This window comes from Tachypleus tridentatus, chromosome 8 (assembly GCF_004210375.1).
Source record: "Tachypleus tridentatus isolate NWPU-2018 chromosome 8, ASM421037v1, whole genome shotgun sequence".
NCBI lineage: Eukaryota > Metazoa > Arthropoda > Merostomata > Xiphosura > Limulidae > Tachypleus > Tachypleus tridentatus.
Window position 1 is genome coordinate 105,527,201 of NC_134832.1, and position 26,748 is coordinate 105,553,948.

Consider the following 26,748-nt stretch of genomic DNA (forward strand, 5'->3'; position numbering starts at 1 on the left):
AAACTTAAACATAAAGTTATATTTTTGACACAAGATGAACGAAGAATTCCTAACCATGCACGTGACAGTATGGTAACACTGGTAGTTGCATGAAGGGAGGTGTCATTATCAAATTGAAATGGGTAATTTATTGGAAAATATTTTGATAAATTACAGATGGATTTTTGTCTGTTTCTTTCTACTTCCACTATCTGCAATATATAATGTGTGGTTTTATGCGAGAAATTGGTTAATTTTTAAATTGGGAAGTGCCCCAGAAAAACATAGCAAACGGGTTCGTGACATCCAGAGACAGGTAAGGTCAATAGGAATGACATGTTTTATATATTTTATTACACCTTTTATATTGGATTAATGCTATAATTAATAACGACTAAGTTAGTTTAAATTTAGGATTTTAATGTTATACACTTGGGTTCCAACTTTCAATTCAACGTTGAATATATATAGAGCATAGCCTAGTACCAGTAGTATTAGCATTACACAGGGTGTTCGGAAAGTCAGTGTGCACTTATATATTTATTAACAAACATGTTTCAATATAGAATACAAGAAGTAAACATGAATGACAATTATAAACAATGTTTAAAGTGACCCCGTTGCCATCAATACAGGCTTGGATCCTTCCTATTTTGTTTCTAAACACCGTTATTAGTTGCTGACTTGAAATAGACTGAACGAATTCTGTTATCGCTGCTTTCAAAACTGCACAGTGACTTTCCGAACACCCTGTATAATTCTATAATTTGATTATTTATAAGTTTATCCTTAGGCTTTATTCAGGAGTAGATCTCCATTAAATTTATAAAATATTTTATCAGTGTTATTCACTTACAATGTATACTTCACAAAATAAATTATAAAGTTAAAGTCAGATTAGGAACCAAAATTTTGGGTTAGACAGGGCAAGCTGTAATACAAATGACCAGTCTCTTTAAGAGTTAAACATTAAAATTCCCTTCTTTTTTTTGTTTCCATGTTTTTTTTCTTACCATTGTTTGGTTAATTTGGTTATTCCAAATCAAATTGATTTTCTGCAGCTATCATCACCTGATATTTCAGATTCTCCTTTTTGCAGTATAAATCTTGATGTGTCCATTACTGATGTAATTACTGCACTAATATATCTACAAGAGAATCTTGTGAAAGAAAAATGTATGTGGAGTAATACACATTATATTTGACATTATTTATTTACCAATAATGCTTATTTGACCTGGGGTAATAGTATGGTAGTTATTCAATTCTAAAAAGGATTGACTAAATTGCAAAGAATTGTAAAGGCACATATAAACTTGAAACAGCAGCCACAAACCTTTAACTATGGAATGCCATTTGAGATTTTTGTGCCATCTGAAATTCCATTGATACTTTCAGTGTTGAGCAGAATATTACATATCTGGTAAAGTATGATGAAGTGATGAGAAAGTTGGAAGAGAAATACTATTTATGGTCGTGTCACTAATCTTTGGAATTTCAATAATCTCAAAGTGAGGAGCTGGATGGCTCTGTAGAAAAAGCATTCAAGTATGTGTTAAAAATGCTGAAATGGAGGAAGTCTCATAAGCAAAAGAGACTTGTACTTTTTAAGCTTATGAATATGCATCACAGACAAACAGTGAAAATCTCTGTAGAATTTCCCACACTTATATCATTGAAGTCTTTCTTATGATTCTTGTATGCCCAAAGGGCTCCTCTCACTTTGTGTGTGTTTGTATCTAGCATCAAACACCACACTTTATCATATATATTTTCTCACTGTGGCTTAATGAAATAATTGTTAAAACTGGGGTGAAATAATGGAGGTGCATGTTATGAATGTTTAGAGAGAGATCAGACAGCAAAGGTACTATTACAGATTGTAAAGTCGGAGAAAGGAGCGTGAATGGTGTTATTTTGGCCTGGACAAAAAATTAGCTGCCTTTTTTTTTGACATTTTCACTATAAGCTTTTATCATGATGTGATATTCATTTGTAGTTAGAATTGTTTAAGTGTTTTTAGATTACTTTAAGAATGAAAACAAATTAGCTTGTTATTTCTTTAGGAGAATAAGATAGTTTCATTGGTGTACTGCATTTGATGAGTTGCCCTCCTGTTTTTGTGTTTTTTTTACCATTTCTGTAGTTCATATATTTGTGAAATCACCATTTGACATTTCAAACTTTTAGTAGTAATAAGTATTTTATAAATCTTTTGTTACACTTAACAGAATTAATGAAACTTTAAAAGTATATTCTTATCATTAGCATAAGTCCATGTAATACATTAATTACAACAGAAACTATTTTATCATAAAGAATTGTCTAAAAGCATGAGATAAAAATGAATCAGCATTGCTAGGATAATTAACTAAATATTGAAGAATATATCTGTAGTTCTTTGTGTTTACCTCCTACAAGAAGCAATATCACACACACACACACACACACACACACACAAATAGTATTGTTATTAAATTTGAAACCGTTTGTAGGGTGAATTGTGTGACATATAGGTGAAATGTAAGAGATTTTGGAGAACACATTCCATTATCTTCTTAAAGAAACATTAAGGGACAGCAAAGTTGTAGACAAATCAAGTTTATATTTAAGCACAAAATAGAATGGCTGCTATACTGATATAGCAAGACTAACACAAGATCAACACCATTTGTTGTTACTAGATTGTTTAGAAAACTGATTGAAGAAGTATATTTGATCATCATAGATCAAGGCACTTTTAAATATCGGTGGATGTTATTGGAAAGGGAATACTGGTCATGGGGCTTCCTGAAAATAATACTTTCCATATCCCTGTAGTCATTTTTCAATTGAGGGATACCACTCTGACAGGAATTTTTTACAATTTCTAGAAGAGGTGAAATGCACTGTGATTCCTTATGTTTGTGTGCAATATTTTTTTTTCCAATATTTTATAATTTATTCATATTGACTGTAAATCTAATTTCTGCATGTGTATAAGTGTCTAAGAATAAGCCCACATCTAAACTTCCAAAACCAGAATTTGTAACCAATAGTAATGCTCACATTAACATTTTAGTAGTTATACACTTGAAGGTTATGGGATTGCTTATATAGCAATTTTTATTTTACAGTGGATGATGTTTAGAAACAGTTTACATAATGAAGTGATCATTTTGAGTTGCAAGTATATATTTAAATATACTTGAGATTTAATTGAAATAATTTTGATTAGTGATTTGACTTTTGTCACTTGTTGTATGTTGTTAAGAAAAGAAAACTATCCATAAAAAAAGATAATGAATATAAGCATTGTCAGGCATGTATGTGATGAATCCATTTTTTATAAAGGTATAAAATAATCATTTTCTCCAAATCTAGGTAAAAGAATGGCAAACAGCAGGATGTAAAACTCCAATGTGTACAGGTCGACCTGGATGGCTAACTATGAGTCTAAAGTTAGGTCAATATAAAAAGAAACTACACCAAATAAACCTTCCATTGATGGATGTTTTAAGTATAGACACTAGTCGACAGGTAGTTAGAGTTGAACCATTAGTAACTATGGGTCAGCTATCAGCTACTCTGCTATCTCAGGGATGGACACTTCCAATTGTTCCTGAATTAGATGATCTCACAGTTGGTAATAATTAGTTCATTTTAGTTTACTGTTATGTTCATTTAAAAACAGACAAACAGTTCTGCAATGTAAGGCATTGAATAGGATTCTTAAATCCACTTGCATTTTGGATATTAAATTATTTAGAAAATTTTATTTTCATAGCACTTTAATTAAATCTATCTTGACATACAATAATTATTTATTAAAGTAAGTATCAACAGTTGTTATTTCAGTCTATTTCAATAACATGAGATTGCAGTTTGATCAACATGATGCATATATTGTTTGGTACCTGTGTTACAAGTAAACTACAACTATAGTTGGAGTGCATTTAAAACACTTAGTGTTCATTGGAAATGAAAATGTAAGCAAGAGTTTCACATGATGATACCATTTTTGATATATTAACATATTATTGTCAGTCTGGAATTTGGTATGAGAAGAAAACATTGTTTATAACCTGTATGACATGATATGTTTGAGTATTGTCACTTTTGTGCTTTTGTATGAATATATCCTTTATACCAGTCTCATGTTCAGATTTTCTTAACCTGGGGTGGGGGCAGTAAGATGTATGTGATGGGGGACCAAACCTAAGATAATGAAAAGTATCAGTTGAGGGGTAAACAACATTTAAGGGACAGTCCCAATCAGCCCTGTTCTGTGCTTTTGTTTTCTTCAAAATACTTTTCATATTTATGTGCAATTTTGTTTTTAATATATTCTACTATGTTTCATTGTAGTGTACCTCTAAGTTTCTTTTCTGGAATGATATATTTTCTCTCCATTTGTATTATATCTCTTTTCTGATTTATTTGATTATTGGTTTCTTTGAGATTTATCTTTCCCATTTAGGTTTTGTGTATCGTATACTAAACATTGAAATGCCTTATTAGGTTATCTTAACATTTTTTTATATATCCTATACTTAGATAGAATATTTTTTATATGCTAGTGTTGCAGTTTTTATATTAATTTTTTATTTTATTTTTTTATAATTTATAGGTGGGTTGATAAATGGGACTGGAGTAGAAACTTCATCGCATATTTATGGCCTATTTCAACACATCTGTGTGTCCTATGAATTATTATTGTCTGATGGAAGTGTTGTTACATGTACAAAGGTGATCATCTGTGCCAGTTCTTCAGTTGTCTTATAGAAGTTCAGGTGTATAACAAACTAAGTAGACATTTGAACTTGTAAACCTTTTTATGTTACATGTTGGAATAATGTTTTGATACATTAAGTTTAAAGTTTCAGTTGTCAAGAATCAGATTAAGGGTTGAAATTAGAAAAACAGTTGTAGATCACAAGAAAATACTAATGACATAATTGTTCAGTCTGCTAGATCAAATTTCAGAATATTTTGTTATAGGCCAAATCACGTGATTAAAACTTTTTTTGTAGAACAGCTAAAAATCCTCGACTGTGTACTAGGATATAGTAGAACAATCTGCTGTATTTTGAATCTAAGAATCATATATATTCTGTGAACTTGACAGCACTCCTTTGTATCTAAACACTTCTATAAATGAACAAAAAATACATTCTTTTTGTAAAATATGGCAATAATTTTTTTTTTAAATGATACAAAGTACTTGGAACAGCCCAACAGGCATTTTCACCACATTAATTTTTTTTTGCTTGTTTGTTTGTAGTTTACACAAAGGGCAATCTGTACTCTGCCCACCATGGGTATTGAAACCCAGTTTTTAGCATTATAACTCAGCAGACCTACTGCTGTGCAAACAGGGAGCAATTTCCTTGCAAGGCAGAAAAATATCTGTTGAATTACAGTTGTTTCATTTAAATTTGATTATAGTGAACTTAATAATATATAAATGTGAAATATTTAATATTAAAATAATATTTTCTAGAATATAGAATAATGAAAAATTGTGCTTAACTTTTATATGTTTGAATGCAGAACAATGAACCTGACCTGTTTTACTCTGTACCTTGGGCACATGGCACACTAGGATTTCTACTTTCAGCTGAAATTCGTATCATTCCAGCTAAAAAGTTTGTGAAACTCCAGTACACTCCAAGCTATACCCTTGATGATTTGATTAAAAAGTTTACATATGAAAGTACCAGGAAGGACCCCCATCAGTTTGTTGAAGCTTTAGTATTTGGGCCAGACAGAAGTGTCCTTATGGTGGCTGATATGACAGACCAACTTGACCCAAAGAAGGTAGTACAGTGGATACAAAAAATAAACTGTGTCACCAGAGAGTGTAAAACTGTACACTACCATTTTATTCACAATACAACTGATTAGGATACAAATAGTTACTAATTTTTGTTCTCTTGTGTAAGAATCGTGTAATCTTCAGTTAATATAGATCTGCACTGTATGCCTACTTACTGAATCTCATTACAAGAAGTATTAAAAATGATTAATGTAAAGACTCTTTTCTTCATTTTTACTGTTATGAGAATTATCTGTAGCTATTACCTAATTTATCTGCTACTAAGCAATATTATTTTAATATTAGAAATAATGAAAGTAATGTTTTTGTTTTCATTTTCAAAATAGGTAATTGTTAAATTATTTAGTATGAAATCTAAGATTGTGACTGTAAGTGATATATGATTGGATAAACTGGTGGTTTTGGTTTTACAGATAAACAAGATAGGACATTACTACAAGCCATGGTTCTACAAGCATGTGGAAACATTCCTGAGGAAGGGCCCTAGTGAAGAGTACATTCCTCTTCGAGACTACTTTCATCGACACACGAGAAGCCTATTTTGGCAGCTACAGGTAAACAGATAACTCATTTGTAATAGATTTGAAACATCAAACAATACTCTTGTAAGCACTATAAATTTTGTATTACTCATAATAAGTAGTAATTCTTGAGCTTACCTCAGACATTCAGATGAATTTCACTAATACATTGTAGATTTAATTGGTTATTAGATGTTGCAGAGTCTGGTAATATTTCTGGTTTTATAATAACGTTTTTCTATAAGTTTGAGGCCAAACCGAATACCTTATATTAATAAGATAACCAAATCCTTATCTGTACAAGCATAACAGCATTTGAAAAACACTGCCTAGAGGCTGGTTTGAAAGCAGTTATCAGGCTGTCTGTTTAATTATATACTATAGAACATGTTGTTTTAGGTTTTATAGCTCATGTTTTTCCAGCTGTTGTCCATGAGTCATGTCCAAAATTTTATAAAAATATTTTAAAAAATGTAATTTATAGGATAAAAAAATATTTAATTTTAGAATACAACTTTTTATATACAGGTACACCACCGATTTCCAGCACCTTTGGTTCCAGAGCCTTTCAAGATTATCTGTCTTGCCAAATCAACAGAGGTCACTTAATAATACAACAATACACCTCTGACTCAATAATTATACACCCCCCCTCCCATGTCTCTAAAGCACCATAGACTGCTAAAAACTTAAATAAAACAAATTGTGTTAAATGTAAATTAAATAATTAATGAAATACTTTTGGTACAGGTATAAATGATACAGGTTCGTAAGTACAGTATAAATGAAAAGTTACTGTACTTACAAAGAATTTTAGAATTTTACTGGAATTGTAGAGCTAATCACAAAGTTCTGGAAGTTGAGGGTTGTTAGGATTACAATCTGTTTCATAGTTGACTGTTTCATCATGGATTTATGATGTTGCAGGGGGAACATCTGGGGAACTTGAAGTTGAAACCACATAATTATCAGATGTAGGTCCATTGCTATGACATACATTATTCTTGGCTATGTTTTTAAATATTTCATCCAAACAAAGTTGTTTTATGTGTATTGATCTTTTCCTGTGTAATTTTTCATACAGCAAATGAAGAGTCAATAGCTCTTGTTCTGTCATGAAAGTACGTTGTTCACTGTTTAATTCATCCGTCAACTCTGTTAACTTGTTCATAATAAGTCATTCAGTTGCATCTGTTTTATCTTCATCATTGTCATCTTCATCACTTTCATAGTTTTTATCAGGATTTGGAACAATATCCATAATTTCATAGTTTGTATAGTGATGAACAACAGATGTTTCTTTGTCAACATTAATCTACTCGGCCAGATTTTCTTCATTAAGCTTACTTACATATTTTGTGCATACTCAAGCAACTCCTGAACAACTTCTTTCTCCTTTGATACATTAAATCCTGTAAAGTCAATAAGTAGCCCGTTCTGAAAGAGCACATGCCACATGTAATACAATCTGTGGTCGCCCAATGAACTAATCTGGTGGTTGTGGGAATTTCATAGTGCACTCTTGTACTTTTGTCTGGGTTAAAGGAGATGCCAGACCATCAGTTGCTGGAAAATCAGTGATGTACCTTTATATCATTTTTTTTTCTTTTTTTACAAAAGCAGAAAAACACCAATAGGTTTGGAGGTCTGCAAACAAATTTTAAATTGAAATTGTTTCTTATGATACTATAAGTTTATTACTGCTGATACAGCTTATGATTAGAAAACTTTTTTTTCTTTCCAGATGAGACCATATTAATGGGTGAAATAAAATATTTGTGTCTTGTTAATCTTTTACTATGTAGTAGTTCAACTAAATGACCATCCTTAGTGATAAATGTTTAAAGATGCTTGTGATTCAAAAAAATATCTTACAAACTTCAATAAAAATAATTTGGTCTGTTAAGTAATTTTTTAATAATTCTTAGTGTGTTTATGACAAACAAATACAAATACTTGATTGTAACTCTCAATCCTGTAATAATGTCATATATATCGCAAAATATTTCTCGATCATAAAACACTCCATCAAAAGTATAAACAAGTGATTCAATCAAACAATTTTTAGTGCAAAAGATTAACTGTATAGTAAACTAAATTTATTATTAATAGATCTGCTAACTACTTTGTAAATAATATGCTTGTTTTACAAATGTTTTAAGTTCAACGCTATGTGATTCTTCTCCTTATCAGCAGCTTCCAGAGTTAGAAAAATTCAATGTTTTAAGAACTCAATACACACAACCTAATCTCTCTTTAGGCTAAGATGAAAATTTATTTCAGACATTATTTTGCTAGTTTTATTGTTTTTACACTGTTTGTAAGCATGAAACACCAGTTGTGCTCGGACATAGTTTGGGTATACAAGAGCAGAAAACTCATATGAAAGTTGTTTTCCCTTTAACTGTTGAAATATATTTAATGTTCAATAATTATGTTACCCACTTGAACTACTGAAGAATGTGAACAGAGTAGTTGTTGGCATCAAAAATAGTTATTTTTATCATTACTATATGGCTTACCTATGCAAATTAAATATTTAATAATGTACAAAATAATGCATCATAGGTGCGGTATTGAATAATAATGGTAAAAAAAATACTTTCTCCAAAGAATTTTGTACTATTAGGAGAAAAATAGGCAAAAACAAATGATCCTTTGAAAGATTCCATGTTCATTTTAAAAACCTATTTAAACCCTATTTAAACATGAATTGTTGGTAATATTGCATGCACACCAACTAGAAAAAGAATTGGGGTGTGTCCCCCTACTCTTCTATGTGTTAAGTACCTGTTTTAAAATAAACTGCTTAGCATTTTATTACTAAAATTGTTAAAATGTTTATTGATATTCAGATGAAACTTGTATGAATCTTGGATGTCTTTTAATTATTATTTATTTTTACTTACAGAAATTGTATTTTGCAATTCTATTCTGCAAAAAAAATTATATAGTCTTTTATAGCCTAGTTTAAGATGTCTTTTACCTGACAGACTTAATGAATTAGATTTTAATTTATAGAAAATAATTTATTTAAAGAAGCCCCTGCTTATGTATTTTTGTTTTTTTAAATGAAGGTTGTTAGTTTCTTGGATGAAACACTTAGAATTATGAAGTTGCAGTTTCAGGATGTTTTAAATAACAGTATCTGTTATTACAGAGAATGAAAGTAATGCCTAATTATATAAAAAAAATTAATTTTTCTTTCTTTCTTTAGTATATAATTCCATTTGGGAACAACCCATGTTTCCGCTACTTTCTTGGCTGGTTGATGCCTCCAAAGGTGTCTCTACTAAAGCTGACTCAAGGAGAAACTATTCAGAAATTGTATGAGGAGCATCAATTTATCCAAGACTTGATGATCCCTCTGAACAATCTAAGGGAAGCAATGGGTGTGTTGCATGACACAGTTAAGGTGAAGATTTATACTAAAGCAGTACATACAGCATGTACTCATTTAGTAAATTTTATTATTAATATTATTAACAGAGAATATTTGATAGTTTAATGTACTGGCATTTTATTTCTAATTATAGTTTTTTAAATGTTTATTAGCTAAAACTGCATTCTTTCCAATTATATAATGTTCTTTTAAGCAGCTTTCCCAAGAAAAGAGCTTACTGTAGTTTTGCTTTATAGAAACAAAAATACACAAAGAAATTGAGGTAAGTGACTCATAAATTTGTAAAAAGGTCAAACTAAATTATAAAAACATAGTGAACATTAATTGTAATGTTTCAGCAGAAAGATAACCCAACTGATGATGTAATTAAATTGCTAGAATATTTTATAAAATATTTTGTATTGAAAATATTATTCGTATAGATATAAATTGTTACTAAATCAAACTTCTTCATACTCACAAGAGCCCACATTAATAATTTTTTTCACTACAGATACCCTTTGGTGGGGATTCCTGTACGTGGTGAGGGGACCTCCCAGGGAAGATTCTGTTCTTTCAGTTTATCTCATCTAGGATCTACACATCCACCCGAGTGTTCGCTGTGTGTGGTGACCTGTGAAGGGGAGGAGAAGATCCTGGTGGTTGAGGGTTCCAACCCTAACACACCACTTTGGCCTTGAATTCCTGTAGATGGACAGCCTTTGGGTGGCCCCCCTTGGGTCAGTGGGCTGGACCACTGGGCTAGGGTCAACCAAGTACTAGTGTTGGACGTTCTCAACAGGTGTTGTGGAAATTGTATCTAATGCTTGTGTTTGGGTGTAGTGCTCATGAAACCCTGGTGTTTATGCAGTGTCCGTGTTTGGCATTGTAGTGCGTCCCTTCGTAGGGCTCCGTGGTGGGTGGGGTCAATGGGCACTGAAATGTAGCTTTATTATGGATACCTCTCTTTCTGACAGAGTAAATACAAATTAAAAAATTGAAAAAAAACAACAAATCATTGGAAAACTGCCATGCATGAATGACTCTGTTGTACAGTCAATATTACAGCCAGATTCTGCACTTCGATTTCTAATTATCCATTCCTTAATTGAGAGATTCTTGGGGCAAATGTTTCAATTTTTTATTCAAAAGGGATTCAAGGGGCTTGATAGCTCCCCAAAATCAGTAAAAAGGTTATGCTCTGGAGACATTTTAGTGGAAAAATCTTCACCACAAAACATCAAACTCCTCTTGAAATCAAAGGGCATTTGGGATATACCCATTAAGGTTACTCCCCATGCCACTTTGAATTCTTCCAAAGGAGTTATAGTTGAGAGTGATTTAAAGAACATTTCTAAAGTCAGAGATCCTCACGGGTTTCTCCAGCCAAGGTGTTATTGCTGTGTGCCAAATCTTCACTCCTACAGATGGAATTACAGACCCTACCAATGTTCTGATATTAACATTTACATAACTGCATTCTCCTGCCACAATCAAAGCAGTTTATCTGAATTGCAAAGTACAACCTTACATTTCTAACCCTCTGGAATGTTTCCAGTGTCAGCGATTTGGTCACTCAAAAACATCATGTCATGGTTCTTTAATATGTGCTTGTTGTGGTGGTAAAGAACATGACTCTTATGAGTGCAACCTGGAACCATACTGTGTTAACTGTAGTGGCCTACACCCCTTTTACTCTATTTCTTGTCCTAAATGGGTTGAAGAGAAAGAGGTGCAATGCTTGAAGACTTAATAATATCACCTGCTCAGAGGCTCAGAAATTATTGTCCCTGACTTCATTTCGGACATATGCTGCTGCACTTCATTCCACTGCCACAATGGAAGTGCAGAGAGATCTTTCCATACTCCAACAGAGCCATTTGCAAAACATCTTAAGAATCTTGTGTTCTACATAATTAAACAAGTTGATGCACTTGTGTCTACTTTCATATCTGTCCCTACCACTCCTTCCAGTGACTGCCCAGTTTCAAGTGTTTCGTCAAGTCCATCCTCTGCTGCAGCCCCAAGAAGTAAATTGACCATTTGGTTATGTCCTTAGTCACTGGAATCTCTGTCCACAGACAGAGACCTGCTCACTTGATCCAGAGCAGGATCCATGGAGATTGATAGATCTTCATCGAATAAAGAAAAAAAATGTAGTTGGAAACAGAAGGCTTTCCTGCTACATTCTCCTCCACAAAAATAAAAAAAAGTGGTCACTGATTCAGTGGAATTGTTGAGGTTATCAACCAAATATAGATGGCATTAAGGATTTGATTGACTCTTACCATACCGTGTGTCTCTCCTTACAGGAAATGTTTCTGAAACTTGCTAATACAGTCGCCCTTTGGCAATTTTCCTTGTACAGAAAGACAGGTCACTTGATGGACGAGTGTATGGTGGGGTGGCATTGCTGGTTGATTAGCATGTGCCCACCCTATCTTTGTCACTTGATACACTCTTGGAGGTTGTAGCCATCAGTGTTTCCTTCACAATTTGTTCACCATCACAATTTGTTCTCTCTACCTGCCTCCTGAAGAGATCTATAATCAGTCAGACCTTGATGTCCTCATTAAACAGTTACCATCCCCCTTTTTAGTATTGAGTGATTTTAATGAACATAATCCCCTTTGGGATGATGCTTATATTGATTGGAGGGGTTGTGCTATACAGCATATGCTCTTGAACCACAACCTATCTCTCTTCAGTACTGGTTCTTATATTTATTTTTATGCACCTAGTCAGTCTTTTACTGCTATAGATCTTTCTATCTGCTCCATTCATTTTTCACTTATTTTTCTTGGAGGGTCAAGAGTAATCCATGGGTCAGTGATCGTTTTACTGTCATATTGAGAGAGACTGGGTGTGGTTTATGCCATCTGACCCATGTGCTTCAGTGGAAGTTCGACCAGGCTAACTGGCCTTCTTTCATCACTCTCTCAGAATTTGTTCCTGCCATTGTGTGTAAGCCATTGATAGATGACTGTGTTACAGCAGTAATTAAATGTATTGTCCAGGGAGCTGCTCAGTGTATTCCTAAAACTTTGACACCTTTCCCACAGTATCCTCGTCCTTGGTGGAATTCTACCTGCTACATGACAAGAAAAATTTAGAAAGAGGCTTGGGGTACCTTTCATATAAATCCAACATTTTTAAACCACATTGCATTTCAATGGCCCTTGCACGTACTCAGCAGGTCAGATGTCAAACCCAGAAGGAATCAAGGATTAAATACACTTCTAGCATTTCTTTTACCACTAGTTCCAAAGCCATATGGAACAAAATTCGAAAGATTAGTGATCAGTATACTTCTGCCCCCCTTTCGATCTTGTTTTGTGATGGCCAGGAAGTTGCTGATGCCCAGAGCATTGCCAGTACTTTCAGCAAAAGCTTTTCTCATGCATCTAGTACTTCTGCTTCATTCTCCATCTCCTTATCCATCAAAACACGGGCAGAATGATTGCCTCTTTCCTTTTGGGCTGATTGTCTCTATGACTATAATCACCCCCTTACACTGGTGGAACATAAACTTGTTCTTCATTTTTCTAGCAGTACATCAGTTGGACTTGATAATATCTGTTATGAGATGTTGCATCATCTCTCTCTCCTGCTTCTCTTGCTATTCTTCTGGTTGTTTTTAACCAGATCTGGCAGGAGAATGTTTTACTGATTCTTGGTGCTATGCTATTGTACTCCCTTTTCCTAAACTTGGGAAGGATTCCCAGATTCCTTTAAACTACTGTCCAATTGCTTTGATGAGCTGTTTCTGTAAGATCTTGTAGAGGGTGGTTAATGCTTGTCTTGTTTAGTTCCTCAAATGACAACATTTTTTTCTCTGTATTTTTTTACATTGAGAAAGCTTATTATACAATGTGGAGGTATGCCAACTTGAAAGATCACTACTTGTATATGTTGCATAGCAATTTACCGATTTTTATTAAACATATTTTAATGAACTGGGAATTCCAATTTCATGTGGGTTTGATACAGGGCTGTATCTTGAATGTTACACTTTTCATTATAAAGTTTAATGTAATCAGTGGACAACTACCCCTTACAGTTGCAAACGATCTCTTTGTGGATGACTTCCACATCTCATGTCAGTTGTCAAATATGAGGTATATTGAGCAGCAGCTACACACTGCCCTCTATCATATTACTGAAGTAAACCACAGCAAACGGTTTTAACCTCTCTCTTTCCAAAACTGTTTGAATGCACTTTTGCAGTCACCAGAGTATTCAACCTGATCCTGAACTTCGTATTGATGAAGTTGTGCTTCTTGTGGTCCTTGAGGCAAAGTTCTTGGGGCTTATCTTTGACTGTAAGCTGACCTTTATTCCACATGTGAAGCAGCTTTGTGTCAAGTGTACAAGGGCACTGAACATCCTCTCTGTCCTCTCTTCCACTTCTTTGGGGGTGGATCGATGCTCCATGCTTAAAATTTGTCGTACCCTTATTCAATCAAAACTAGACTATGGGTTTCTGGTCTATGTCTCTGCCAGGACATTGGTCTTGAGAATGTTGGACCCTGTTCACCATCAAGGGTCCTCGACTCTGCACAGGGGCTTTCAACACTTCTTCAGTTCAGAGTTTGCAACTGTTTTTAATATATGCTTCAAAACTTCGATTTTTACCACAGTATCCCACATGGGGTTGTGTTTTCCTTCTTCAGTGGGCCATGCTTTTTCAAAATAGACAGTCCGCCATTGTTCTTTTAGCCTTTATATCCAGGTGCAGTTGGATGAATTGGGTCTATCTTTGAATGACAGCAGTATCAACAGATCAGCCCATCCCATCATGGCTAATTACTATCCCCAAATGTGGCCTTGCTTTGAGTCATCTGAAAAAGGAAGATACTCCTGATTGGAAGTATCACCTTCTATTTGCTGAACATCTTTCGAACCATTCTTCCATTTCCATTTACGCAGATGGATCAAAATCAGATGACTCTGTGGGTTCTGCTATGGTTTGCCAGGATTCTGTTATTGCACATAAAATCCCCTCTACAGTTTCTGTGTTCACTGCTAAACTGTACGCCATTTCGTTTGCCCTGGATCACACAGAAACTATGCAGTACACAAACTGTACTATTTATACCAATTCACTTTGCTCTCTGTTAGCCCTGGAATCGCTTCACGTCAGTTCTCACCCTATTCTCATAAATATTCAAAACAGACTGGCTCGTTTCTCTTTATCATTTACTTCTGTCCAGTTTTTCTGGATACTAGGCTACATTGGTATTCGAGGGAATGAGCTTGCTGATATCGCAATTAAGTGAGTCTGCTCTGGTACTGTCACTGCCATGCCTGTCCCATACATGGACAATGGTCCTGTATTTAAGGCTCGGCTCCAAGCCAGTTGGCAGTCAACTTGGAGTGAGCAACATGATAATAAGCTTTTCCAAATCAAACTTTCTATTGCTCTTTGGCTGATTTGCTTTCGTAAAGATCAGAGGGAGGAAGTTGTTCTGGCTAGGCTATGCATTGGTCATAGTTTAACTTACCACTTTCGTTTATCTGGTCCTGATGCACTAATGTGTGGTCTGTGTAGCTGTCAAGTTACAATAGCACACATTTTACTGTCATACCGTCATTACAATCGAGACCAACAGCACAATTTTAAACATATTTTTACAGTGGGTTCATCCTTGACATTGGTCAGTGTCAGTAGCGAGGGTGATAATTGTGTTTTTAAATTTTTAAGAGTCATTGGTCTTTTTAATTCTATTTAAGATTTTAATCTAAAAATTGGACGATGTTCTGTTTTACCATGATTTCTTTTTGCATATTTTACTGATACTATTTTTTACCTTTATATGGGATGTTTGGTGCAGATGGCCCACTTGCTTTGTGCCAATAAACATTAAACAACCATCAAATTACTACAGATACATATTGAGAAATTTTGTATAATAAATTTTTAATTTTATATTTTATGTACTTATTTTCTAAAACAGATTTTTATGGGATATAATTTTCTTTCAGTAAAATATAGCTAATTATGATTAAGTCATATTTTTATAACTGTTATTTATAATACAACAAAAATGTAGTTACCACTTGGCTAAATATTTATTATCCTTGCAAATCAGTGTTTACATTGCACAAATATTGTGAAATAATATTGAAACATCAAAATTGTAGTATCATTCACTATTAATGGAAACTTAATTTCTTTATAATAGTGCAATTTCTTTAAAAATAAAATTTATGTCTCGGCAAGTGCGGCCATTGGTTCATATGCTGAAATGTAAATATCTGTTCAAGCCCTGTTACCATCTTAAAAGAGCAATAAACACTTTGATACTTCAAGCTGTTGGTGCACTCTAAGAGTGACTGTTTAATTAGAGTGACTTGGAATTGGCAGTGGTGGTGACTAATTGTCTTACCACTAGATTATTGCTTCAGAATCATTCAGTAAAGGACATTTGATCCAATATTTAATTCAATTTAATTTATGAATATCATAATAAGTTATAATGAACTCATTTCATTCTCCTCATGGTTACAAGGTTCAATCCATTTGGCTACTTTTATTCAAATTGCTTAGAATAGTTCAGCTTTCTTAATGTATCTTTGCAACAGTTGGTAAGATTCTTGATGACGAGAAACCCACTTGAAATAAAAATACATCTCGGAATTGCTGGTATGGGTATTAACACTTTTATTGATAAGGAAAAAACAGTATTTCAACCTTCCTAGGTCATCTTCAGGTTAACCTTAGATATATTGGTAAGGTTTTGTTAAATGTTAAGTCTTTTGCACACAAAAAAATTATATTTATTTTAATTAAAAACTTGTTATTTTTATATTGTAGTTTTCTACACTCTGGCTCTGATTATTTTAAATTTTATCATCAGTGTATTGTGTTGTGAAATGTTTGAAATTAAAAAGAGTAAAAATGTACAAACCCTTTTAATGTTTCATTGAATAATTTTGAAAATCTTCTTAGTTTATATTCTTAATATTAAGTTTTTTTACTTTTTATCACAAAATGTTTGTGATATTTAACTTTATTTTTCTATCCTTTAGCATTATAACTTATTGTGCACGCTTAAATGGGCATTTTCAAGGTTTCTTCGGCAACAGTACTTTAGCTGTCATCAGAAGGTTGGAACATTTGTCTACCACATTATCCTGATCAACTGAGACAATTTGGCTTATATTCTAAAACGTTGTTAGACCTTTCTAATGTGCATTTTAATATATAACTAAATTATATAGGTGAGAAACAAAGCTAAAGCTCCATCTTGGATGCAAGCAGCAACAATGCTAAGAGCATTCAAATTAATTCTTTGTGCCAATTTTAAGATAACTGTTGGAAAACAGTATTTCAAAATGTGGTGTTTCCATTAGTTATAAACATCCAATTTATCAAGTACAATTGTTTGAGAAATTGCAAACTGTGTGTGTAGAGAGAGAGAGAGAGAGAGGGGTCATGGTATCTGTCAAGAGTTCAAATTAATTTATTTCTGTTTCATCCTAATGTCCTCCCCTTGGTGTGGATTCCTGTACATGGTGAGGGGAACTCCCATGGGAGGTTCTGTTCTTTCAATTTACCTCCTCTGGGATCTAAACATCCACCCATATGTTTGCTGTACATGGTGACCTGTGAAGGGGAGGAGAGGATCCTGGTGGTTGAGGGATCCAACCCTAACATACCACTTTGGCCTTGAATTCCTGTAGACAGGCTGCCTTGGGGCAGCCCCCTTGGGTCAATCAGCTGGACCACTGCGACTAGGGTCAGCCAAGTACCAGTGTTGGGTGTTCTCAACAGTAGTTGTGGACATTGTATCTGATGCTGGTGCTTGGGTAGTGCTCACGAAAACCTAGCATTGCTGCATTGTCATTGTTTGACATTGCAGTGCATCCCCTTGTAGGGCTTCATGGTGAGTGGGGTTAGTGGGCACCGAAATATTCCTTTTTTTACTATGGATCCTCTAAATAAAAACTTAAAGTAGTGAAAAAACAGTCCATAGGTAAAGAACCATGTCTTGAAGATTCTAAGCAGCAATCCTTACCATCTGTACCACCTGTTGTACCTCATTTTCTTATATTGCATTCACTTTTAGACAAACCTTTGGGGCATATGTCTCCTTTTTTCATTCATAAGGGACAAGAGGGACTTGCCGGGCTCTCCAAATTCAGTGAAGAAGCTTCGATCTGTTGACATATTGGTGGAAACATCCACATCTCAACACAGTGAACTCCTCTTGCATTCAAAGGTGATTAGGGATATACGTATTGAGGGTACACCTCATACTACTTTGAATTCATCATGAAGAGTTATTGTTGAGAGGGATTTGAAGAACATCCCCGAGTCAGAGATTCTTGCTGGTTTCTTCACCCGAGAAGTTTCTGCAGTGGGGCGTATCTCCACTTGCAAAGATGGAATTACAGTGCCAACCAGTATCTCATTCTGACATTTACATCACTACGTCCACCTGCTACCATCAAGGCAGGCTATTTTAATTGTAGGGCAGGGCCATACATTCCAAACCCTCTTCAATATTTCCAGTGTCAGCAGTTCAGTCACTCAAAGATGTCTTGTCATAGTTCCTTGATGTGTGGGCTTTGCGGTGGCAAGGACCACGATGCCTCTGAGTGTGAAATGGACCCTCATTGCATCATTTGTGATGGCTCTCACCCGTCCTACTTTTGTTCTTGCCATAAATCTTTGAAAGAAAAAGAGGTGCAGCATTTAAAAATGATTCATAACATTACTTATCCTGAGGCTCAAAAGTTGCTATCCACTACTTCATCTTGGACGTATGCTGCTGCATTTGTTCCACCACTGCAGTGGGAGTTCAAACAGATCTCTCTGTGCCTCCAAAAGAATGATTTTCAAAACAAATGAAAAGTGTTTTTGACCTCCCTTGAATAAAGGCAGTAAAGAAAAAAGGTGTGGTCATAAACAGAAGGGTCCTCCATCTAATTTGCCGACACATAAATAAAAATGGCCAACTTCATACAATGGAACTATTGAGGTTTACATTCTAATCTGGATGATATCAAAATGCTGATTGCTTCCTACCATCCTGTATCTCTTTCTTTAGAGGAAACATTTCTAAAACTTGCCGATACAGTCATCTTTCAGCAGTTTTTCTTTGTACAGAAATGACAGGCTGTATGTTTCCTTGGGTCATACCATCACTGTTTGTTCTCTCTACCTGTCCCCTTGGGAGACCTATGATCAATCAGATCTTGTTGTTCTCATTGAACAGTTGCCGTCTCCATTTTTAATCCTGGGGAACTTTAATGAACACCATCCCCTCTGGGGAAGGGCTGATTTTGATAGGATGGGTCGCTCCATAGAGCATATGCTCTCTGATCACAACCTTTCTCTTTTCAATACTGGTTCTTCTACTTATTTTCATGCACCTAGTTAGTCCTTTACTGCTATTGATTTCTCAATTTGCTCCCAGTTGCTATTCTCCCATTTTTCATGGAGGGTTGACAATAATCCAGGAGGCAGCGATCATTTTCCTATAATTTTGAGAGACTGGCCATGGTCAATGCTGCCCAACCTATGTGTCCTGGTGGAAGCTGGATCAAGCAAACTGGTCCTCTTTCATTGCTCTTGCAGAACTTGATCTTGCCATTGTCTGTAAGCCATCAACAGATAACTGTGTGGCAGTAGTAACTGACTGTATAAGACAAGCAGCTGCTTAATGTATCCTAAACCTTTGATACGTTTTCCATGATTTTGTTGTCATGGTGGAATCCTGCCAATCACATGGCGCTGAAGGCTCAAAAATGGGTCTTGGATACTTTTCATAGGTATCCCACACTCTCGCACTGTATTGCTTTCCAGCAGGCCCATGCAAGTGCTGGGTGGGTAAGACGTCAAAGCCAGAAGGAACCTTGGTTTATGTTCACAACCAGCATATCTTCTACCACCAGTTCCAAAGTCATATGGGACAAGATTCGAAAGGTCAGTGTAAAATATAATTCTGTCCCCCTTTTGATCTTGCTCTTTGATGGCCAGGAAGTAGCTGATACCCGAAGCATCGCCATTACTCTAGGTGAAAGCTTTTACCAGGTATTTATTACTTCTGCTTCTTCCTTTACCTTCTTAGTCATCAAGACACAGGCAGAGCAAATGCCTTTGTCCTTTTGAGTTAATTGTCTCCATGAATATAATTGTCCCTTTGCATTGGTGGGACTTAAACTGGCCTTTCATTGGTCTGGCAATGCATTGGTTGGAACTGATGATGTACACTATGAAATGCTTTGCCATCTATTTCTTGCTTCTCTTGCTATTCTTCTGATTGTTTTTTAGCCAGATCTGGCAGGAGAATGTTTTTCCTGATGCCTGGCGCCAGGCTGTTCTGCCTTCCTGGAAGCCTGGGAAGGATCCCAAAATTCCTTCAAATTACCGTCCAATTGCTTTGATGAGCTGTCTCTGTAAGATCTTAGAGACGATGGTTAATGTTCTATCAAACAACCTCCTCTCTCTCACCTAGTGTGGGTTTTGACGACAGCACTCTACAGTGGAGCACCTTGTATCAATATTCTTTGACATTGAGAAGGCTTAGGATACAACATGCAGGTATGGCATTTTGCGAGACCTCCATATATATATATATGGGTTACATGGCCATTTGCCCATTTGTATTAAAAAAATTTTAATGGACAGGAGATTCCAAGTTTGTGTGGGTTTGACAATTTCCCATTCTGTGTTTTGAGTGTCACACTTTTCAGTATAAAGATTAATGCCATCACTGGATAATTCCCTCTTACTGTTACAAAAGGGCTCTATGTCGACGACTTTCACATCTCATGTCAGTCGTTGAACGTGAGGTATATTGAGCGGCAGCTACAGACTGCACTCGATCATTTACTGAAGTGAACCACAGCAAATGGCTTTAACTTCTCTCTCTATATAACCTTTTGCAAGCACTTTTGCCACCAATGAATTATTCACCCTGAATCTGAACTCTGTATTAGTGAAGTTGTGCTGCCTGTGGTCCGTGAGATAAAGTTCTTGGGTCTTATCTTTGATCATAAGCTGACCTTTATACCACACATCAAGCAGCTATGGGTGTAATGTACAAGAGCACTGAACATCTTCCATGTTTTTCTTCCACCACATGGGGAGCAGATTGATGTTCTGTGCTAAAGATATATCGTGCTCTTATTCAATCGAAACTCGACTATGGATCACTGGCCTTAAAGATGCCAGACCCCATTCATCATCAAGGACTTCGGCTTTGCACTGGGACCTTCTGCACTTCCCCAGTTCAGAGCTCATACACAGAATATCATGAATCTTTTTTGCATGTCTGCAATTTGCAACTGTCTTTACTGTATACTTCAAAACTTTGTTCCTTATCATAGCAACCTACCTGGGGTTCTATTTTTCTTCCTTGGTGGGCCATACTTTTTCAGAACAGATGATTTGCCATTGCTCCTTTTGGCCTTTGCATCCAGGTGCATTTGTATGAATTGGGTCTATTCTTGGATAACATTGCTGTATCCACTGGTCAGCCAATCCCACCATGGCTTCTTACAGTCCCTAAAGGTGATCTATCTTTAAGTCATCTGAGAAAAGCAGATACTTCCGATTGGAAGTATCGTCTTTTATTTACTGGACATCTTTCAAACAATCTTTCCATTCCAATTTATAAGGATGGTTCCAAATTAGGTAATTCTGTGGGTTTTGGCATTTTTTTGCAGTTCGGTGGTTGTGCGCAGAATCCCCTCTACAGCTTCTGTGTTCACTGCTGTACTATATGCCATATCTCTTGCCCTGGATCACATAGAAGCTAAGCAGTACTCAAGCTGCACTATTTATACTGACTCTCTTAGTTCTCTACTGGCCCTGGAATCATCTTAGTTCACATCTTGTTTTTACCGATATTCAAAACCAACTGGTCCATTTTTCTTTAACATCTACTTCTATCCAGCTTTTCTGGATACCAGGCCATGTTGGTATTCATGGGAATGAATTCGTTTGTGCCATAAAACACCAAATCATCCAACCAACCTAATGTCTTATAAGGGGCTTGAAAGGAGAATGTGTAAACAGAACAATTAACTTAGTTTCTGGCTGTACATAGAAGTATGGTGTACAAAGAGAAATAAAGTTTTTATCTTCTGTAAGCTTCTGCATCAATTTGAAGTTAAAGAATATTTTGTAAGGTTTCATTTGAAATAATGGAATTAAAACATGAATAATATAAAACTTTGAACTATAATGTGAATTTTAATGCTAACTTCATTGGTATATATTGATAGTAATGTTACTTGATTAAATATTAAGTGTAAAAAAGTAAAATCACATGTTTGCAGCACAGGGGTGCCCATAATTATAAGATTAACATAGCTTCAGAAACAGCATGTAACATTTAAAAGTTTATCATTTACAATAAACAAATTAAAAAAAGGCTGTATTACAATTACTTGTAGTACAATGTACAACATTCTATAAATGGCTGTGGTACACCTAATACAAAAGTTACATGCTAATCCAAAAGTTAAATGTTTATTCATTCAAAACATTCTTCATCACCTCTGAACTTAAGTACATTTTCATCTTTAATATTCTTTTGTTTTCTTAATCCACATAATTATGTCCAGGGGAACAGATCAGCAGAGGTCATAATGAACCAGAACAGTGTATAATCTGTTTCATGTTTTGAATTTCATTGTCACATTTTGTGATACTCATAATGTTAATAAACTTCCTCATACTTTCTGTATACATCAAAATGTTATTCCTATCTTATTTTTTATCAAGCTGAAAATATTTAATTATGCACAGTCTGAGAGATAGTTGTGCTTTATCCTTGCTATACAATGGATGAGAGTGTGATATAGCTTGGAAATTCAGTAATTGAAACAGTTTAAAAATATTGAATATCAGATTATGTAGAACACCATGTAATGTGTAGTAGATCTATATGTATGTCTATGTGAATTTGATGTCAGTGAAAAATTAAATTATACTGATATTATCAAAGAAATCTAAACAAATTTTAAGTAAAGATAAACAGAACTTAATATTTTGTAGTCTAATAGTTTTTATCTAATAATTTTTTTTCAAGGTAAAAGAAAAATATTGTTATGGATGAATAATAGTCTCAGAAAATGTTTGTTATATAAAAAATGTTTTCATTTTTTTTAAAAGTGTGAAACATATGTAACTTAAGTATAACACAAGTTTAACTATAGGAAAATGGATGAAATCTTGACTCGCTTTTAACTGGTACTTTGTTCATAATCAGGGTGAATTTAAAGACCAGTCATCTATTTTTCTCATTTAGATTTATCCTATATGGCTTTGTCCTTTTTTGCTTCGTGTTGAGCCAGGCATGGTCCATCCCAAGCAGGACAATAACCAAATGTATGTTGATGTTGGCCTGTATGGAGAACCACAGGTGAAGGGTTACCAAGCTGTGAGAGATACGAGAAAGATGGAAGCATATTGCAGGAAAATAGGAGGGTAAAAGTATTTATGTTAAAAGATTTTTACCTAAATTAATCTGCCCATTTGAGTTGACTTGGGTGATAAATATTATTACTTTTTGTGCACACAAATTGAATTCATAACCTATCTACAGTTCGACTGAAGGGAAGTAACTTTTATGAATGAACAATTTGTACACTAAAGTTGATTCAGGTATGTGGTTAGGTTTATATATTTGAGTTTTGCTTTAAGGACAGTTGCATCACACAAAAACAGACAAAAAAGTGAAGTACTGAGGCCTTAAAATATATTAGAGGCTTCTTTCATGGAGAATAAACATGCATTATATTTCAGAATGAAAGAAAAACATTGTGTATTCAGTTGTATCAAAACATAGCTAAATAATCTTTGTCAGTTAAAGATCAAGAAATTAAATTAATTTTTACTGTATGTTACATGACCTGAAAAGTTGGGCAATAGTTGAATTTAATTCAGAATGGCTTACAACTGTTTTTTTTTTTTGTAGGATTTTCTTAGTGTAGTTTGAAATAGAAAATCCATATATTGACAATAATAATACATCAATCTTTAAGCTCCATTGTTAGTACTTCTCTAAGTAGATAAAGCATAAGTATTAAAATGCATAGTAAGTTTTGTAATTTCTGTACAAACGTAACAGACACCATTAATATTATTTTTATTGTTTATGATGCTGATCCATACAATCACCTAATTAGTCCATTAATCTCTATTATAGTTTTCATTAATATTATTTTTATTGTTTATGATGCTGATCCATACAATCACCTAATTAGTCCATTAATCTTTATTATAGTTTTCATTAATATTTTTTTGTTGTTTATAATACCAGCTATTAGTGTAAAGACTTGCAACTTTTTTGTTTTAAATTGATTTGATTTTTTTGGACCTGCAAGTTTTTCCAACATTGCAAAATCATTAGTATAAAATAGTTAATTGTCAATCTATACAATAACCTAATTAGTCCATTAATACTTCTATTATAGTTTTCAGATGCTGTATGCAGACTCTTACATGACCAAAGATGAATTCTGTGAAATGTTTGACCATAAACTTTATGACAAAATGAGAGAACAGCTAAACTGTAAATCAGCTTTTCCTCATGTTTATGATAAAGTGTGTCTGAATGCTCAGCCATAGAAGAAAGCTTAGAAGAAGGACATATGCCTTTTCATTCTCTTTGTGATTTAAGAACTTGATTCATGCTAAATGATATAATGTTTTGGAGAAAAATGAATAATATATTTTTGTGAGTACTCAAAGTCTTGGAGGTATATGATTAGTACCAACAGTGCTGCCTTTTCTTGAGACCTAAGGTTCTTATACTTGTTAAAAAAGACAAATTAAAAACATAATGTATTGTTTTTTTTTAATGTGAATATCAGTTATCTTTTATTTGAACTCTGTTATTGCTCAGTTTTCATAAGAAATGTAGGTTCTCATGTTAATATAACAGTTGAAACAATTTCAAGAACAAATCAAGATTTATGTTAGTAAGTTTAATTATACATTGTGAAATAAGGAAATGGTAACTGAGAAAGAGAGCCACTTTTTCTAAGTTTTATAACATTGTTATATAAAACACATCTGGTAAAAATATAATTTAATAGATTATTTGGGGTAAGCAAATGCATATTTTATAAGTTTTTATAATGAAATTGATTTATTTTTATTATAGTTTAACAAATGAATTTCTATCAGAGAAGAATTAACCCTTAAACATTGGCTATCATCAACTGATGATGCTACCTACAACATTCCCACTATTTAAGGGTTAAGATAAGATTTTGTTATTGATTTGCTTGTTATCTCTTGATAAAATATTACTATTTGTAAAATAAAAACAACTTTTCATTGAATAGTCACCCATTTATAAGTGAATATGAATAATTATTTTTCTATATTTGATAACATTATTTAAAAGGTCGTGAATTTGATGTGATTAAATGATATCTATATACAAGATAAATTCTTCATCTAAACTTTAACATTTATTGGCCATTTTTATATATGCCAACATTAATTAACAGACTGCAGTATAGAATGAACTAATATAAATTAAAGAAGTGATTTTTATCATACATACTATGACCAAAGAACAAATTCTGGTAACACAACTTGTAGCACAAGTGAAATACAAATTTCTCAGTAAGATAAGCCTAAAGCATTGTTTGGTATAACTATATTACCATAATGGTTATCATTACTAGCTACTAAAATGACATATCCAATAATGGTCAGTATTTTTTATTTAATACTGCATCCCTTCAATCACAGTTTCTAATCTGAATCAAAGTGGTCATAACAAGTTGATATTATACCCAAGTGTATTTAAAAGAATATATCACTTGAACAGGGTATGAATAATTAAGGTACAAAATTAATTGATTTATCAATTCCTTAAAAAACCACCTTAAAAACATTAGCAACATTAAGGATTTTAAAGCTGTGGAAGAGTTTTTTCATAAGAAAGCTAACTTACTACATACAGATATTAAATGAATAGTGAGTGGCATAGATATGCACAGAATTATTTAAAAAATCTATTGAATTTATTTCTAGAAATTTTAGGTTTTCTTACAGGATATGATATGCATCCAATTTACATCACATGACTTGTTAACAATTATGTAAAAGTATTTTATTAATATATCAGTTTGTTTTGGGATATTTGTATAAGGCTACTTGAAGGCTTTCAATGCTATCCATCCCTAGTTTTGAACTGATAGATTATAAGGAAGGAAGATACTCAACAACACCCATTGCATACTCTTGGGCTATTTTTATCTGACTGAATAGTGGGATTTGACTCTTGCCTTATCATGGACGTATGGCTTCAGAATGCACTGTGCAACTTATGCTTTCTTTCTTTCAGTAATGGACTATGAATGGTGTACCTCCACTATATAACATTAATTATAAAATGATTGTTTATTAAAATCATCATAGGTAATTCTGTTGGTGATTATAACAGTATGTAGCACTTGTCAGAAAGGGCTCACAAATTCATTAAAGCAAGAGTAAATAAAACATTATAAAAAGGGTTACATACAATGTTATACATTTTCCTTATTTGTTGTGTTCTTTTTAACACTGATAGTTCTTTGTAATGATCCATAAATGCTGTTGAGTAAAAATTCATAAAACTCCCTTGAAAATATGTTTCATAATATCTGCTTGCTCTTTTAACTATTAACTTCAGTAAATATCTTATCTGGATTATTATAGCATACAACACCTTTGATAACATCATCAAAAACACTACATTTTATTGACTCCTTCCAAGAATTGGATCCAACATACAAAAGGGCAAGTTATGATATACGTATTCCAAGAGGTGATTCCTACATACTTGCTATCAACTAATTATCAGCGACCCCATATGCAAATATTTCACACCCTCAGTAAACATACCCATGTTTAATCTTCCCACAAAGATCAGTTTTACATAAAATGTTGTCACCTATTGTCAAACCCATGGCATCTGAAAGGACAAAACTCTTATCAAGTGCACTAGCAAACACATTTTTTAATTGAACTTGAAAAATAACTTTAAATACAGCCATATCCATATAGTTATATTGAGTGAAATTTGTCA

At 33.9% G+C, this 26,748-nt stretch overlaps 1 protein-coding gene across 1 annotated transcript; it reads left to right on the forward strand.

Moving 5' to 3' along the window:
* Positions 1–25,020, forward strand: LOC143223131 (delta(24)-sterol reductase-like). The gene is made up of 8 exons (XM_076450643.1): positions 1–295; positions 3,343–3,604; positions 4,589–4,707; positions 5,512–5,778; positions 6,211–6,351; positions 9,536–9,733; positions 22,969–23,147; positions 24,137–25,020. The coding sequence occupies exons 1-8, from the start codon at positions 119–121 to the stop codon at positions 24,288–24,290; spliced, it is 1,497 nt and encodes a 498-aa protein (XP_076306758.1). The 5' UTR covers positions 1–118; the 3' UTR covers positions 24,291–25,020.
* Positions 25,021–26,748: the final 1,728 nt, after the last annotated feature.